Below are 19,164 nucleotides of genomic sequence, written 5' to 3' on the forward strand. Positions count from 1 at the left end.
GCTGCTATGAAATAAGCGTTGTCTTCTTCAGCCAACTACATGGCCCTGAGAAGCGACGAATCTACCGTGACCGCTAGCTTCATCGTCCTACCGCACGGAGTTGTCACAATAACAACAACAGCTATTTTCTCTAGCTGCAGAGACGAAAACGGTTAGGACCGTTAGCAGCAATCATAAAGAATGAATACTGAATAAAAAGCTGCTTATGTAGATAGACGAGCAACAGACCAGTCGACCTTATAGGGAACACAAACAGGATAATCCAAACAGCAGAACTGAGTCTCACCAAGAATAAATAACCAGTTGCGTCTCGAACAACATGTCCGTCTGTCCCAATTTGTACCCAATGCGTTTCTGAGACGTTGCTATCCGGCATGCGATCGTGATGCTCGACGAGTGGAAAATTGACGCTCGTTAGTTATCGTCGGCCAAACAGCTGACGAAACGACGACTTGATCGTGATCACTATCGTTACAACGACTCCTGAGTGAACCTCAAGTCTCGCTTGAAGCCGCTGCAACTGTTACTACGGCCAGTGCGCTGTGCCGGACAGCGGCACAGACGACACCCAGGATAGAACAGAACGATACGACGCGGGGTAATTACGGCTGCTGGTAGCAGAAGCAGATTGGGGTACATGTGTCGGTGTTGCCGGTCTCGGAGTAGTTGCGTATTTATAGAAGAGCGCCCGTCCGCCGGCCAACCTCGACTGCCGGCCACAAAGCTGTACTGGCAACAGTAGCACGTTGCTTCTGCCTTTGTTGAAATTGACCTGCCAACCTACTTCCATTGACTAGGCTCGCCCGCTCGCTTTCTGGCTGCTTTTTGTCTCAGTTCTATCGAAGGGTGCTCTCGTAAAGTGATCTTTGCTCGACGGCCCTCACTTACGCTAACGGTGAAGCAGAACTAAACAGAAAGGTCGAGGGACTGATTAGCAGCACTCACGGACGACTACGCGACAGGAGTCGGCCGCTATATGCGTCGATTATAAGCAGGCGTTAGGATCACTGGCGCTGTAGCAGCCGTTGATGATGACGTTTGAACAATAGCGATGAACGCTTAAGGTTTAAAAAGGCAAAGAAAAAAGGCGGGAGCTGGTTGACGAAGGTCGTACGTCTGGGCCGTCAGTTGCGATCTCCTACTACAACTACTACTATTGCAACAGCAAAGACGACGACCATTGTGAACCTATCACGCGCGCGCACACACACACACACGCACACGACCATGCATTATACAAATAGTGAAGAGGGTGTCGCGACGTTGGGTCTAGTTGACAATGACGCCGACGGATGGCTGACTGAACTGTCAAGAGTGTCGTCCTTCTCAGAGAGGGTGAGAAGTAAGTGAAGTGGTAGCTAGTCTACTAGATGGGGTGTCCAAGAAGCCCATAGAGTCATTGAGTAGCAGTCGTATTAGTAGCATCAGTCGCAGGGGACAGCGCCAAGTGAGTGAGGCCTTTGCTAGGCTAGTGAGTGAGGAGCGTTACGAGGGGTGAGGGTTGACTCGATGTGGTCGCAGTCATCGTGTGGGCCTTTCTGCTGAGCGCTAGCGAGGGTTCGTGTACGATGTTCCCAAGCAGCCGTTAACCGCCCGCTCGACCGACCGGCCACCCAAGCGCCGAACTTTCAAACCTTTGAACTAGCAACGCGCCATATCTTAGCGTGTCTGCCAGGAGTTTGTTGTGTGAAGCGAGTTAGTCGCTAGGTCGCGTGCCGTTGGCTCTTGCGACTAAAAAGCGAGGAAGCTAGTCAACAAGCGGATAAGAATTCAACTTCGTCTGTCTGTGTCTGTATTGTCATTTCGATTATTATTACTACGACCCTACCACGGCATGATACTTCTACGATAGAGTGTTACTATTTCTAGCTCTGTGCCACGGCTGGCACCAGCTGTATTGATTGTAGGTTGTACTTTGACAGTGGTCCGCTAGGAGCACGCGCGTTTGCTGCTGGAACGCTGCCTATCCTGCTCTATTCCGTTGACGTTGTTCCGCTGCCCTCGCTCGTGGCGCCCTCCGTTTCCATGGGAGATCCCTACGGATTGCAAGGATACACCATGGGCCGGTGACCGTAGAAGGCCATAGTAGGTTGGGTAGGGCGTGAGCTTCAGCGGTTCATCGTGTGGCTATTGCCACTGCTGCTAGTGCTAATCGTGGCCTTAGAGCCTTCAAACAGGACGACGGTGGCGGCGTCTAGGGACGCGAGCAGTCAGTGTCTGACAACAGCGAATGCAATCATTCGTATGATAAAGTTAGGCCGAGAAGACAGTTCTGCCCGCTGCTGTGCATGGGGCGAGTTTCTTCCGGCAGCGCCCAAAAGCGAAAAGTGTTGAATAGTTTGTGAAATTTCGTCGCATAGAGATTCTGCGCTGCCGCTCTCTGTGTGTATCGTTCCGGGAACAGCCTTTCGTAAAAGCTCGTGCGATTAAGTGACGCCGATATGCTAAAGAACGTCGTTCGTCTAGGTAACGTGTGCAGCTACAGCTGTCGCAATGTCTGGAATAGCATGACTTCGTTGTGCCTATAAACGCTTCGTTGAATTTATCACCGACGAACTAACGCAACGGCAGCATCAACGACGAAGTCGAAGAACAGCAAAAACGATAACAGACATTATTCGATACAGGCGTGCTTGTATGCCTACCTGTGCCTCGTACATCACGCCACTACTGGGTAAGGTCCAAACGTGTTTAACGTGCCGTTTACATCGACGCCGAAAGTACGACATTACGAAGCGGAGCCTACTTCTCGAAGGCGCTACCAGTTGATTCCGGCAGCAACGCAGCACTGCGCATTAGAACTTTGCGCTACCAAGATAAAGGAAAGGTGAGTCTGAGGCTGGATCGGCTGTCGGCGGACAGCAGGTTGGTTAATCTTCCGCGCCACCGATGTCTGCCGACAACGATGCTGGTAAATACCCGACCGGCAAAGCTAAATTGCCCCCTGGCAAATGCTCCTCCAGCAACGCCCGGATAGCTGCCGGGATAACTGACGAGACAGAACACAGTGATAACAACTTGCGGCAACAAGACTAATGTATCAGGAACAGTACGAAGAGTCAGCTCATTAATAAGAATAGTCACGGTGGCAAAAAACAACAGCAGCGACGACAGGCGCAACAGGAAGTACTATAGTGCGTGCAGCCGGCAGAACTAGCTGCGATAGGTCATCAGAGAATGCCTGTCTGTCGCCATTTGTTCTTTCGTTTTCGCTTTGTTCTCGGGGATGAGTGGTCGTAACGGCACCGAAACATCATTGCAAACTTTTTCTTCATGTCTAGGTCTGCGATTAATTTGTTGTTGTACGCATAGAATCGTTCATCAGATAAGGCAAGCTAGAGCAATGGCAGCGACTTTTGCGACAGAGCTGATCATTCAATCACGAACCGGCCACCGAGCGGAGGTCCGGCGTGCAACGGAACTTACAGCATCGGCTACCATCGTAATGCCAAAGTGCCTGGAGTGACGGAAGCAGCAGAGGATTAGGAATTAGGCAGTTCTACTTGATCAGTCACCTGTATCTGTATGTTTCGTCTTCGATGACCTCCTTATATCGATGACACTAACACTTCGATTCTGGGCTCTGTGAGACTTCTAGCTGCCACCAGATCAATCAGTTGTCAGCTCAGTCACTTACCAACTTCTATGTCAAGTGCCCAGCACCGCTATTCGCTCGTCTATAGGGTATAGTCTTTGATTGGCACGATTTCTAACGGAGTGCGTGGACATCCGCTTACTGATCGACATCAGTTGTAGCTAGTATTAGAACTCGATAATCTTATCTGATATTAAATCTGGTTCTTTCGCAGATTCTGATTTTTCATTCTCGCACATGCTCGCAACGCCTCCGCATCCCTTAATCGGCTGTTTCAAACTAAGGTCAGCCAGCAGACCTCTTCTATCCTTCCGGCATATCAGTTGCTTCCTGGGCGGCGAGCTGCTCGGAACTCAACTAAGGAACAATGTCGCAAGAGCAGCTATACTCCGTCAGGCAAACGCAGGACCACGTGCTCGTATCACGGCATCATAAATTGAATGGACGACAGGGAAATCGACGTTGTCACGTCTAGCCTTATTAGGTGCCAGCACCAAACTATTTGCCTAGCATTTTGTTCAGTTTGGGTACAACTAATAGCAACAAGGCGTTCGAAGATTTACGTTACCAGATATCTCACTTCACATGTATCAGTTAAGGATATGTACCAACGAATACTCTCCACTTGATCCCAAAGTTTTACAATAACGATTATAATAATAGCAGTAATAATGACACTCAAGTAATAATAACAGCATTGTCGTCGCCGATATGTATATACATATATAAATTTATACATATACATACATATATATATATATGTGTATATATACATATATATATATATATATCTATATATATATACATATATATATATACATATATATATATATATATATATATGTATAGATATATATATATATATGTATAAACAGATGAAGGAATACAGTCAAAGTGAAGGCCCACTATTCAGGCGGCGACGACGCCGACAGGAACTCCGGCAAGGGAATAAATGTCAGCATTATTGCCACACACTATTATCACAAGCACGACAACTCGCAATACAACGTATATACAGCCGGGTTAACGTGCCCTAGTAACAATCGAATGAATCGCTTATTCTCGCGTTTGATCGCATGAAAATACTAATCAAAACGCAGAAGGAAGAAGGCGACAGTGGAAATTGTCCCCATAGCGAAAGTGAGAGACATCCAAACGAGGTACACGACAAGCGAGTCCAGGACCAGAAGCACCATAGAGTTCAATTTACAACAGATAAGGTTCAACCTGATGAAATACTACAATCGGCCACTACCTTTTCTATGGGTAGCTAACAAACTAACTAACTAACCGATGAGCAGGCCAATTGCCATAAACAGTAGTAGCAGCGGCAAATAACAGATAGAACAACAAAGGCAAAAATTACAAGCACAAAAATCGCCAGGCGATATCTTCTACCTACCGCGGTTACAGCAGGAACGAGGCTACCGCATCAGCCATACAACGCACGTTACTACAACACGGAAAAAGTACGACTCCTCACAACTTCCAGCTTCATCTTGCCTAATAAAACCTTCAGATCGTCCTCAGAACGGGCCAAAACGAGGCGCTGTTCTACGGAAGCACTACTACCTCTGGTCACGACTACATCAATGTCCTATTCCGATTGCAGATGCAACACAGTATAGGCAGATAGCTGCCATTAATAACAAGTGCTAACAGAAGCAATACCCACCACTAGAAATCAGCTAGAAAGAATTCAACAGCCGGCATCGATTAATGATACGATAACTCACTAGACCATTGAACTAATTTATTTCATACTTTATTGTAGTAGAAGCGTGCGAAATAAAGGCTCGTATTTTTTTTTCGTATCATTTGCCGATAGCGGATGAAGACAAAGTAGGACGCATCCTTTTAGTTCGCCATCTTTATTCGTCAACCTATTTAACTAATCGGCCAAGCAATAACCAATCGAGCAACAGTCTGTGCCTCGAAAGCTGCTTATCTCCGACAACGAAAACAACAAGAGCCTTTGTTCAAAATAGGAAAAATAAAGTAACAAGGTAGAAATTTATCACCTCTACACCGAATCGCGTACGGCGTTAGTCAACAACTAGCGGACATTGACTGGCGTTACCTAAACGACAATCCATCTATCGGCGGATATCGTAGCGCTGGTTCGGTCTGTTCAACGAGACGAATACGAAGAGAAGGCATAAACGCCGTGGCAAAAAACATACATAGCAGAGAAAAAAGAGCAGACACGCGACAGCCATCCGTCGAAATAGGCCGGCACCTTATGCGATATCCACCCCATTGGCAATAGCAGAAATAGCGGTAACTAGAGCAGTTTCGGCCTTAGTCGTTGCAACAGCCATCGACGAACAGCTATAAATTTCACTCTACAAGTTTCTACTTCCACAAGAATAATAATATACCGACCAAAATAATCATACTTACCGTATTTAGTAAGTTATTCTGGAGCGTTATTTCGACCTTCTGTTCTTTGCAGTTCAATCTCTTAATACAGCACCCGTTCAAACCCGTCTCGTACAACCTTGACCGCGATAACGACGAGGATAACTATCGAACGAATATGCTGAAGAAACCCGAAAAAAAAATCAAGCACTAAAAAACAACTAGGGCTAGTAAAAAATTACTCGTTCGACTGTTATTAGACTTCTAACTCTGTGACCAGAACTAGGTTTAATAAACTACTGACTACACACAACTTCAAAATAACTATCAATCAACTACGTTACCAGAGAACGTAACGGAAGCCAGAGATGAAAAAGTCGCAATAAGTTAAAGATCTCGAACGCCTCGAACAAAAAAGGAGGAGAAACAATAACCTTCAAGGAAAAAACATTTCGTAACATTACAATACTAACTACGTCGCCAGCTACTACGGCAACAACAACGACGGAGCAACGTACAATCGAACATTCGTATTACCAAGCAATAATATAAAAAAAATATATATATATTTGTATATATATATACATATATACATATATATACATATATAGAGAGAGACCGAGAGAGATGCGTATAAAGGAAAGAAGATAAGCGATTACGATGAGTATAAATAAAAAAGATCAGTTAATGGCATAAAGGTAAGCCACAGAATAGCTCAACTGCAACAGCGACCGTAGCTACGCGCAGACTGACAATGAAAAAATAACGTTACGGTACACGTCCCAGGTGCGCGAGCTAACAGCTAGTGCCCAGTCACAAAAGACAAGTCACATCATACACAAAAAGCCAGCCAGATAGAAACCCTACGAAACCGCAATAGTTATGATCATCATCGTCATTATTATTACTAGCTGGATGATTTTCATCTCATTCGATCCCGCGATTTTGGTCAAATTTAACCAATACTGTTCCTACATATTGCCATCAACGAGTCTGGATCGGTGAAGAGCGCACCTGATCCGCCGTACTGATAGCAAGCGAAGAAATTTATCGATCATCGATAATATTATTCCTATTATCGCGAAGGCATCATATTCGTTTACCGCCGCGAGTTCGACCGCCCAGAAGACTCGAAAGAAAATTAAGCCTAGTCAGACAGTCTGTTACTAGCCAGCCAAACAATCGATCCCGTCGATCGTGCATCTTTCGTAGGCTGATTACTTTCAGCGAACGGTTAGCCGGTGAATCAGTTGGGAACTATTCAACGTTGGAAATAACGAATTTGGATCAGTGTTTAACGTACAATTCATCTAATCTATGATAAGTTAGTACAAGGTACGCCGTATGACGTGAACAGGAGGCTTCTGAAATTCACCAATCGATACAAGTAGATGGGATGGATCCGAAGGATGATCGCCTTGGCAACCCCCCGCGGCCCTGACTTCTATCTTTTTTAATGACAACTACAACAGTACCTCTTCGCAATATCAACCTGACGCAATAAGAAGAACGAAGCAAATCATCGGTGTTGAGAGATCCACAGTGATTTTCAGTAGATGAGTCGAAATCTTAAATTTATATTATAATTAAATCATGTTTACCTTCGAGCACTCAACGGATTACAGTGACAAGTGTATGTGTTAATTAAGTGATTGATATACCACTATTATGAGCAGCATTCATATGACTGGACTGTGAGTTCTTCTTGTGCACGCCGACTAGTGAAAAGGACAACTAATTCACTTCACATAAAAAATACGTCGATAAAAAAACCACCACGGAAAAGAGACGCTCGGGACCAATCCATAACGGTAGCAAAACCCAAGCAGAACCCCAGCCCAACGCGTACCAGAGCCCTACGAGTAAAAACAAACCTTAAAAAGAAGCTTTACGGTCAACTAGCGACAATACTGCTAAATAATTCATCATCCCAACTACCTCAAAGATATCAGAGAAAGGATACTGCTAACTTTATCTTTAACCACTTCGTCGAGATTAACAACTCGGTCCGTCGTACTGTCTTTGAAACGCCATTGGTCATTCAACGTACGATTGTCCAGGGAGGGGCTTGCAGCAACGAAAACAAGTGACAACAACAGTTAGGACAATATGTAAACCCAACAGCTGCGTGATTGCAGTCAAATTCAGGTTGAAAATAGTATTAAAGCACGAAGAAGTAAGGAAGGTTCAGAGTAGCACAATTGGCTATGACGACAAGCTACAACTACTGCAGAGCAACGCTGGGGGGAGCTGGGGTACGCAGCAAAGCTCCGTGAAAAGGATACGGGACGTAGAACACTCGCGAGATCTATACAGTTATACATTTTGCTTAGTTGAAAATATAAAGAAAACAAGCTGAAACCAGCTTCAGACAGTAGAAGTCAAAATGACGAAAGCGGGTACCAGCAGTAGCAAATGGTTAGTGATCGCGCGGCAGATCCGCACGGGCGGGGGCTTGCTGCCCCAGCGCTACGAGCTCGTCTCGACCAACGCGAACAATCAACAGCCGAACAAATCCTGGTAAGTCCTGTGCTTGTCTGCGGGTGTTAGCCCCTGGGCAGCTTAGACCTTCGTCGCTTTAATGTTACTCCACATTAGATTACAAGCCAGCTCATGCCAGTACATCGGATGGTAGTAACTCCCTCTCAAGTAGGATCCTACCCACTTGTTCCTCACCCCCTCCCATTATCGGTGCTGGTGATGCTGCTTGTACCTATTTACATAGAATATGCAATCGGAGAGCATCATGACAATGCGTAGGAAAATAATGTTAGGGAACCGGGCCAAACCGATCGAGCGGCGGGAAGCAGCGGCTCGTATGACTGACTTTATGCATATATAATGTTGATTAAGTACGATTTTCGTTGTCATCGTTATTTTTGTCGTCGCAGTTAGAAGTACGATTATTTAGCTATGATAAGCGTGGAAACGCTTAGGCTCGTAACGTAGCAGGTTGGCTTACAGATAAGAAACGTCGGTCTGCAGCTAAAAAACAATTAAGCGACCTACCAGCTGGCGTCAGCCGTTCGTGGAGACGTTTTTAGGCATGCAGCCAACGAAGTTCGGAGCAAAAAGTAACTAAAAGTGCGTTTGTTGGTATTTTTTTTTCCCCGATTCCTTTTCTCCTTTCTCTACTACCTCGTCCTTTTCTTTTCTATTTGCTTTTATTCGTCGGTAGCAATGAATGACCTGGCAGTGTCCGTGAGCGGTGCTCCCGCTGGCTGCTAGCACTGGAAGTGTTGTTGGCACTACCAGGACTCAGATGATTGCGTAGGGTCGTAACTGGTAGAAGACGCAGGAGGTAGTGGGTTTCAACGAAGTCGAGACAGGAACCGGCGAGTGTGGAGCACAAGTGATAAAGAAAAGAGAGAACAGCCAAAGCAGATTAGATTGCGAACGACCGCAGTAAAACGTGCGAAACAGCATTACACCGCTAAAGATATATACGTATAATAAGAGAGAATCATACGTCGAACGCCGATCGGGGCGAACACTTTAGGAGCAAAGAAAGGAAGACGGAACATCGGGACTAGTTAGGTCTTTAAGCCAGCCTATATAAGGAAACTGGCTAATTAATTCTTACCCTTTGAATCAACCAATCCCCAGCAACGCAAAATGTTGGCCACCAGTTAAACCTACTTTCTAGTTTTCATTGGAGCTCCCCCCCTGCTTATTGGGTGTATACTATGAACAGAGCGCAACACTGGGCCAGACACGCAAAAAGACGGAGGTGCGTGTTCCGCTCACACGCATATTAGCGTGTATTGAATCGTATCATCGAAATGCGCAAGGTACTTCACCTATCTTCTCACGTTAATTCTCGCCCTGGCCCGTTAGTATTGCTATGTCTTACCGTCGCCCACTACCACTGTTCTCACTACCACAGCCATTCTATCTTCCATTGTCGCTAATCTTCCCCCAACTGCAACAAGGAATGTGACCCAGTTGTTCACTGCAAGTGTCATAACTATTGTCTTATGAGAACTTCCTCGGTCGTTTCCACATCGGCATCCCTACTTTTCGGCCGGTCGCAGCGTTCTCACGAATAGTAGGTCGCGTAGGCCTTTTTGCCTTGCTCCTTAACAGTGTCACTATCGCTGCTACAGCTGTTGGTGGACAACGAGGATGCTCGCATGAATGCTGACGCCATTGTTGTAACAGCTTCTCGTCACCACAACGACACAGGATAGCATTACACAGAGCAGGCACACGTGGACGGCTATTGGATCTCTTGCCAGTAATATCGACACTCGAACATGCGGCATACGACGGCGATTTAGTAAAGTCAACCAGCAATACAGCGGCTAGCTGTTATGTGCGCGCCTCCGTCCAACAACAAAGAACTGCCTCACGCGAATTAGCAGAAGCCTTTCCTTCGCCATTTGCTAATGTTCGCCAATTCCCAGCAACGTACCCACCCGTTCGGAGTCACTTTGTGTTAATTCGCTTAGGAAGGGAAGGGGACCGGTAGCGTAGCACCGTCTATATACTCTATACGAACAGTTTTTCTCCGTACGAGAAAGGCACTAGCGGCAACAGCAGCATTACGAGATAGGGCGGTATTGCCGCGTACCCAAAGGGTACTAAGGGTCCATAGGTCGCTTTATCGGTTGTTGTCCCTCCACCCTGTCCGCCATTGGGTTAGCCATCTTGTCTTCAGGCTGGGTAGTCGAAAACGCATCGTCTACTTAGACAGTTTCAGTGCTAGCAAGCAAAGTCTGTCCTTTTCGCTCTGGCATGACTTTATTTCATGAACTGGGGGAGAGAAATAATCTTTCTTACCGCGAACGCCAGCCGCTATGGCTGTTGCTGTGTTATCTGTCGGTACGTATCCATCAGAGAAGCGAAGAAAGAAAAAGCTTATACGACCAAACTATGTATAACGCAAGTTGTATACACAGTAACCGTACTATTTTTCTTTGGTGAAATTGATATCACAACAGTTACGCAACCGAAAAAGCGAGTCCTATATTATTGATGCGTTTAACGCACCTATCATATGAGATGTTGCAGCGTATGTGCAATAAAAGTCGGACGGTACAGGTAGATAATGGAATTAACATATAGCCTGTCATCATACCGGCACAATGGTCATTCGCCCTTGTTTCAACTGACCCCCTTCGCCCCCCGTACATGGCCTTCGTACGTTGAGAATAGGCCGGATACGGCAAGGCGGCGCGGCAGAGGTAAGGCAGGGGGTTAGCTTTTAGTGCACCTATGTAGGTCTTATCATTCCCATTTTGAGCACCTGATAGCTACAAATGGCGCGACTGGCCTTCTACATATAGGGTCTAGTTCTCCCCTTCTGGCGGAACGGTATTTTGACAGTTTCGTGTTGCTTACGAGAGTGCTGCCTCTGCCAATACGATGACTACTAGTGCTACAAACAACAAAGGCGGCAAATAGAACATCCGACCATTTCGATTACTCATGTTGACTCGTCGACGCCTGCACACATTATTAGTCCTGTCCCTTGCTCGCTACTTCGGCTTCTACTGTGGGTTCGCAGACAAAAAATAGCTTGCTGGAATATCGACGGGGACGAAAATCGGAATCTCTCCCAAAAACCGGCACAGTGTTTGCGACATACGCTCGCTTTGTATAGGATGGGATACAGATGTCTGTATACGAAAACCTACAAAATACACTACGTACAGAAGAAGGGAGGACGGCAACGGCGAAAGCGGTGACTATAAGCGCTTTGACGCACCAGAGAAAAATGTACGGCAAAAAAGAGCGAAGTGAACTTGTCACTTACTATCAACAAACCTTAATCCTAGCGGCGCTCAGGATTCTGGTCTCTGTTTCCCGTCGTTCGAAAATGCTAGTCTTCTGGATAACTACCATAACCAGTGAGACCGCACGCCGCTCGTCATGAGAACAGAAGAGCACAACAAAGAGAGGCTCACGAAAGGGATTCCTTTTCCGTACGTATGTACATACACATAAGCAAAGCACTTGAATAGATTATACCGCTGATGTTTGCCAACATGAACCATGACGGATTATAAAATAGAAAGTTAAGGGTTTAAACTACTGCTTCGGTGAGTGATAGCAGCACCTAGTTCTGATGTCCTTTTCTTCGTTTGAGTCGACATCAAGCAGTCGTCGAACGCTGAGCTTGAACAAACGATAAGCCAATAAATAAGGGAAGGAAACGTGTATGCTACTACGTCATCGGCCGGCAATTCGAAGAGGGGCCGGCTGGCTGGGTCTGGGCGCGAAACGGGTTTAACTTCGTAGCTATGTCCCATATGGCATAACGGCTACACCGCAAAAGGCCGTTCTTCACTTTTTCGGGAAAAGAGCAGTAGGGCAAGATCGTACGAAGTCGACAACGCACGATCCGCTTTCCGTTTCGCTTTCCCTATTCTGTTTCTCGTCCGATTACATCGGCTGTCGACAATCCCAGTGTGCTGTGTGGACGAAAGCTAGAAGCTTTGCAGAGAAAATCTAAATTCGGATAGAACTAAGCACAATTTTATTGCCTTTCAACAAACGGCTTGAAGAAGAAGGTCAGGATGGCTGGAACAAAATGACGCAACTTATTTTGCTGTCTCCGATGAAGGTATTAACGGGGGTATAAGCATCACCGCAGAGGTAAGTTCGGGCCATCTATTATGTGAAAGTAAATAATCCTTTCGTACAAAAAGTGTCTTGTTATTTCAAGCCGTATTATTATTACACTATAGAATAGAAACAGGCACAAAGTTACAAAACCGGACAGGCCATGCATTAGACATGCGGCTTGAAAGGATGGAGACTAGGGAACGCCAGCTAGTAAATTCTATTGCCAACTGGACTCACCGTTCGATTGGTGTTAGATTCTTTAAGAATGGGCGCATTCAAGCTGACACTTTAGCCGCACTCAATGGCCGCCCGCGTCCTAAAGGTTGTAGACAAGACGACGCCAAGACGTACTTTGAAAGGAACCTCGCTTATTCTGATGGTCTGCACTCATCGTTATCCAACTACCCCACATACATGATATACACATAAATGAACGCATAACTGTCATATGAATTACGTTAGCAACTAGAAAAATGATTTTAGTGTCTTATTTCGGTCTCTTATTGAACTTTCTATGAACAAGGCTTGCGTTCGTGAAAAGCTCAAAGCACATAGGCACTGCATCCTACCTATGCGGTACCTCACGCGGAAATAGAAAAGTAAAAGGGCTTCTAATGAAGAAAATGGAGAATATATCCTGCGATATTTCACGATGCTCCTAGGCAAACGCTAGCTGGATTTACAGGTGGACACGCGCCTCAGAAGCTGCATAGCATAAATATAGCCACTAGACTGAAAAGAAAAATATCGGTAAAGTTTACGGGCGAGACAACGTTGCGCCCTTGATTAGACGTGTATGTACACAAATGTTTTGCCTATTTTACATTATTACTGGTTCCTACCTGTTCATTGGAAAAACCATACATTCTAAGTGTTTTCTCAAGGACGTCCACTTATCCTGTTTCGGAGAGTTCATAAAGAAAAAGGCAGATACACGAGGTAATGTAACGTAAACGCATTTCCAATATACTCAGGTATGCGGAAGTATGTCGAAACAGTCGCTAGTTTCATGCCACTGCTGTGCTAAATGATCATCCTGATGCAACTTTTATGGCTCGTCCGGATATCTCAATCGTTAGCTGGAAGCAGTCCCGACGTTTCCGAAAACACGATTATGAGGTCGGTCCCGGAGCCGGAAGCCAAAATTAGCTTATGACCCTAAATCGAGATTGCATGTTTCTAGCCAAAGATTGTTCGAATACGGCCTCCGCCTAAATTCGCTTTTCGACCTATTGAAACGGTTACAATTTCTATTTTTCGTAGACTTCAACACAGCAAAAGGGCGACACTAAAATAGGATACCACAGCAGACGAACCTAAGCGGTTGCGAGCACGCCCCGTCAGGTATCTGCGTGATATTTAGTCGATATATTTTAAACCTCGAGCTTATTGTTAATATAACGAACACGGAACGGTCTAGCTATTGCAATTGATAGTTCGTATTGGCTAGTTTCAATGCTCTATATGTGAATATATCAAAATGCGTTATGTACTAAAGGAGTTCCACCCCATGCTATTACTCTAATCGAATCTGTAACCAGGGGTTATAGGCCACATGACCTATACGACACAAGAGACAAATTCGATGAACGTGTTCTTACTCGCTGATCCATTACTGTTATAGGCTAGTGTGCTAAAACCACAGAGCTGTTTCTCGTTTTCGTACAAAAGGATCAATACTTTGTTTAGAGGCCCTGTAGTGACACCCCAGGTGACCCCCGACGCCCTGTTGATGTTGCAGCGACAACTTCAGTGGGTCACTGGGCCTGCTAGAGGACACCAAAAACACATCCTGGTACAGTGACAACAATTGCAAGAGCATATATGTACACTGATTCGAATTGAAAGGCATATTTTGATTACGTGGCTTCGAGCAGGGTGGCAGTTATCTGACGTAAGGTTTGTTTAAAGGATTTTCTTATTATCCCAAACCAGTGCAATCAGCTTCTTATTAAGTTAGATTCCAGTCGTAAATAAACATTAGATAATAACTGTTTCTTGGAAGTTCCTTTTTTATTGACACCTTGCTTCACCTCTATACAGCAGAGTGTACCAGCCTTTATTAACTGACGATCTTCCGATCTCCTCTACCAGTTGGCCTCAGCAGATTGAATACTTGAATGCGATTACGGTCGGAGGTATAAAGCTTTGCAAGAGGCCTTTCGCTGGACTTCGAAGGAGCCACTTGCTAGAAGTATTCGAGAAGGTAGAGCAGTTCTTTACGTAGATAGCTAGTTAGCTCGGATGCACCTATAACCCCAACTACATCTCGTTTACAGCACCTAGGAACAATGGGAGGCTGAAACTTAGATAACTTTTCACTGTTTTTCGTTGTCGTCATACATTTGCTACCGTTATTTAACGGTATGTCGTTTCAGTTCCTATTTAAATAATAAATAAATAGTTAGTAGAAGTTAGTCCCAGGATTTGCTACCGTTTAGGGAATATGTGGCTACCTCGTAGCATTTCTGCTCCGATGTATTGTGTATAGCCATATACACTGAATTGCCATAGGATACCGATGAAAACCTGATGGATTGTCAACTAGCAGTGGACGAAGGCGGCAGTTACCGATCGCCCACTGTGGGCCTGTTGCCTGACCTTAACATCATCACCTGGCGTGATTCGGTTCTCGGCAGGCATAGAGATAGGTGAGGATCGACTGACTACTTAAAGCAAAGCTTCCTGATGCTATTGATTTACTCGTACACGCTACACGCTGTCGGGTTAAGTGATATAGCCAATTGGTTCAACCGGATCGAGTAACTCTGTCGTTTCCTACCGACTATGTAAGATCATTGAAGATTGAAGCTCATAATAAGTCCGGACTTGAACGCGTAGATATGGCTTATTCACACTGCATTTTATAAGTGGTATATGGATTACTATATTAGACCAAGTCGTTTATCTACGTGGCACTGAATTTAATTTTTCGAAAAGACATCAAAACCTGAGTCTCTTCTTTACCTGACAATAACTGTATCAAGCTCTACGTCTGGCACTGTCTTTAAGCGTCGCTTCGATTCGTTACATCTAATCATTAATAGAATTATTAAAGGTATGATATAGTATGAATAGGATCACTATAATCTTGTGCCGCTTTCCTTTGCTAAATTTTACTTTGTCGTCTACGTAAACTCTGCCTATCTCACGTTCCTACGTGAAAATGAATCAGCACTCATTTACTGAGACCAAATCATCGTCTTTTATGCGGCGAGGGCTTTCTGTCGAACGTCAACGTGGCCTGCAGTTGTTTGTAACCCCTACGTATTTTCTGGCGGACTCTGCAGTCACGCTGAGCCATCTACTGTGGCGCCAGCCAGCATCGCCGAGTATAAGCGCCTTTTCGTACCGCTATCCTATCCAGAGTCCTTGGTTTCAAACGAATGACGGCCCGAACATCTATTCCAAAGGCACAGGCCAGGTTAGTCAAAGGCAGAACAGACAATTCGCAAGAACGGTTTATTCACGTTCACACCATTGCCCGTCTTCACCCTCATGCTAACTACAGTGCTGATACAACGACGGGACGACAAGCAGCTTCGTGGCTCGAGGGTCCGCCTGTATGGCTGACTACCGCAGCTGATTGCACTTAATCAGAGCAAGAAACTCATCGAGTCTAGTGAAGTGTCCAGACTCTCCGGAAGACGGCACATGCATGAAGAAACGGATGATTGGAACACGAGCCAGTCACAAAAAGCTGTAAAATGCTGAGATCGTACTTCTTAACCGCATTCGTCGTCGCCTGACACTGAAATGCATATTTCTCCATCAGAACTTTTGCTCCAGCAAAAGCTGGTGCTACTGCAGCTACCGCCACCACAGACATCGTATTCTCACGCTGATCCCCCGGTATTTCTGACTTGAACGCCCTCCCCCAGCCATCACTTAGTTTCACTGGATCTCGATAATCTCTTTTGAACGCCTCCATTTTGCCCCGACTAAGCAACTAAAAAAGGGTGTTTTTGCAGAATAGCTTGTTCGGTATCACAAAAATTCTGTGCCCCGCGATTTAATCAACAACGCTTCTATGAGGCAGGGTTTACTTGTTGTCAGTATAATTTTGTCAGCTAGGTTAACCCAAATGTTAACAAGGTAAGTAGTTTTTTTAAGTGATATATTTCTTTTCATACGCGCAGGACGACCGTCGATGCTGCGATGAGTGTGGATCGTTACTAACGTACCGGCTCTTGCTTCTGCATAAAAGAACTGGCAGTAAACGTCACGAAAACGCCAGTAACAGGTCTATATTTTAACGAGAAGGTTACATACACTGCAGGTTCCTTAAAAACAGGAACGAACCGCTGCTGCAGGTTGTCACGATTACTCGGATGGCATTGTGGTAATGGTAGGAACTCACAGAGGCAATGTAACATTGAGGCCTGCTGTCTTACGGGCTAGAAGACTTGGATCTTCATACATACGGTCGCGACTTACAAACTACAACCATTTACCAAAACTCGCCCATTGCGCTAATATTATGTATGGATATACGTATATACGAGATGCTATTAGCAAAAGTCACACTAGTGGCAACCGCTTGTAGAAGCAGGTGTTCACAGATCCAGTCAGGCCGACCGCTCGGCATTTTGTTTCCGAGCAAAACACGTGCTTATGTGTTAGTATCGGTCTTAAAAGCCGATAGAGGCAAAGACAAACCTGAAGGAAGGGGAAGTTAATTCAAATCTTACTTGGCGCCACACGGTTGTATTGCGAATGCTGCACGTGGCAGTAACACAATGAAGCTCCTAGTGACAATGTCTTACTATATATATGTATAGTACACCGATTAATCGGTATCACCTTTATAGGAGAAACTGTCCCGCTGGACTAGGTCACAAAACGTCCGATTGTAACATGTACAGGTTAGGTCTGATGAGTTCACTAACAGAGAGCCGTGACTGATGTATACCGAGCCATCCATGTACAGAAATAGTCCAATCATGACGTGCATGTTCGTCATAAATAAACATTTTTAAGTCCTCTTGACTAAAAACTTGTTCCGCACCCATGTCGTCTTGACGGTACAATTTTGTATGCTCGGATTTGAATTGAATCTGTGTGCGCTGAAAAAGCGTCCTACGTTCTACAGAGTAGTCAGTTGAAGCCCATCATACGAACCCCACTACTCCCATCTAACGGAGCACTGCTATTTTGTACTTCACGTAACGACGCCATACGCTAGTAGCGGACGTACCGCTCTCGATAGTCACGTTACGGCCATCCCTCGATCGTCGCATGGCTAAAAATACCGAGGGGTGGAGAACGAAACCTGCACGTTTTCGTTAGCAGTATTATTTTGTGATGTAGAAAATTGGTTTGCAAATAAGGGTGCCAGTGAGATAGCTTTGTTGAGTCTAGCTAGCCCAGTAATGTGGTGCTATTATTGTTATTAAAAACATAGTCATGCCACATAATACGCTAATTACGGTAGTTTATTCGTGAATTTTAAACGACCCATCTACAAATCGGCTATAACAGGCCAATGTATGTGCATTTAGAATGATGTGACAGTTTTGTAAACGATGTATTTGAGCCCTGTTGTCGACCTTCATATGTCGGACCTTAGATTCGATCACTCGCCGAAGCTCATGGTTAATACTATATTTCTAGTATATTCGTATCTTGTGACGGTAAATTATAGTGTGCTTAAATAACACAGCGGTAGACGTTTCGCTAAAAGCTCATCATCAAGCTCTTTTGCGTTACTAATTTAAGTAAACAATGCTAGCTTGATTCGTGAGACGGGCAACAACTCTATCAGCGCTGACTGGCACCGCTAAAAAAACGGATCCATTTTAGGATTCGAACACAGGATTCACGTGTTTCGTAGGCGAGCACATTGCCACTGATGCGTTGTGTTTTACATAGCTTCAAATGGGCATTGAAGTAACAGGGTTTTAGCCTTGATAAAAAGTACGCTTCTCTGAAGCTGCTCAAAGGTCTTTTGTGTAAGTGGTTTATGTTTAAGGTCGTTCATTTTCAGATTACAGACTTTTTGCCATCTATAAGTCAACCAAATGCTAGCCCTTTGTTAACTTGACATGCTTTACTAGGCAAACGAATCTTATCAAATTCCTGTAGCATGTTCGTATAGATAAGTGAGTTATATGAAATCTATATCCTAACCTTACCGATTGCCTGTGACTAAAAAAGTGAAAATAGCGTTTCTGTACGACACTTGGTAAACTTTTATACAAAAATGCTACACCGAAGCTCACGAGTGCAGGGTAACCTCTGTCTTCGTCCTCGTTACGGTTCCTTTTCGGTTTTAAGCAAATATATTGCTTAGAGCCCATCTCGACCGCGATAGATTAATTCCTTCAGCCTATATTTGTATCGACTAATTGATAATCCGTTAAAACGGACCAGTACGACGGTCACATTTCAATAACCGCATGAGACGAGAAGCTCGTGTAGACAAACAAAAATAATAACGGATCTCAGCAACGATAGAAGTCAAAGAAGATCAAAAATATAGCAAAATATAAATGATTTTCAAACCAGCAGGGGAAATTGGGGCTGCTGCTGGTAGAAAGTTGACGCTTGCCTGTGTCACTGGCCGGCACAGATGCTGGCTAAACATTTGATGTTGCTGAAACTATTGTGCCCGCGACTACCTCTATGTGTCGTACTAC

At 44.9% G+C, this 19,164-nt stretch overlaps 2 protein-coding genes across 24 annotated transcripts in view; one reads left to right on the plus strand and one right to left on the minus strand.

The window, feature by feature from the left end:
- The window catches only part of LOC111261529 (uncharacterized), a 292,892-nt gene that overhangs the window by 140,997 nt on the left and 132,731 nt on the right, over window positions 1-19,164 (minus strand). For 2 of the 23 annotated variants that reach the window (XR_015311570.1, XR_015311569.1), the window contains 3 exons: window positions 12,764-12,927; window positions 8,966-9,238; window positions 5,999-6,137 (listed from right to left, as the gene is read on the minus strand). The exons of 17 other annotated variants lie outside the window; for them this stretch is intronic. The gene's annotated coding sequence lies outside the window, so the exon portion shown is untranslated. The remainder of the gene's footprint in view (window positions 1-5,998; window positions 6,138-8,965; window positions 9,239-12,763; window positions 12,928-19,164) is intronic. 4 more of the 23 variants (XR_015311568.1, XR_015311575.1, XR_015311573.1 and 1 more) reach the window with 4 other exon arrangements.
- The window catches only part of Ih (hyperpolarization activated cyclic nucleotide gated potassium channel Ih), an 83,460-nt gene continuing 72,623 nt past the window's right edge, over window positions 8,328-19,164 (plus strand). Inside the window, exon 1 of the mRNA XM_022835086.2 lies at window positions 8,328-8,476. Coding sequence (XP_022690821.2) covers window positions 8,343-8,476 — 134 coding nt within the window. The 5' untranslated portion in view covers window positions 8,328-8,342. The remainder of the gene's footprint in view (window positions 8,477-19,164) is intronic.

Source organism: Varroa jacobsoni, unplaced genomic scaffold (assembly GCF_002532875.2).
Source record: "Varroa jacobsoni isolate VJ856 unplaced genomic scaffold, vjacob_1.0 scaffold_565, whole genome shotgun sequence".
Lineage (NCBI taxonomy): Eukaryota > Metazoa > Arthropoda > Arachnida > Mesostigmata > Varroidae > Varroa > Varroa jacobsoni.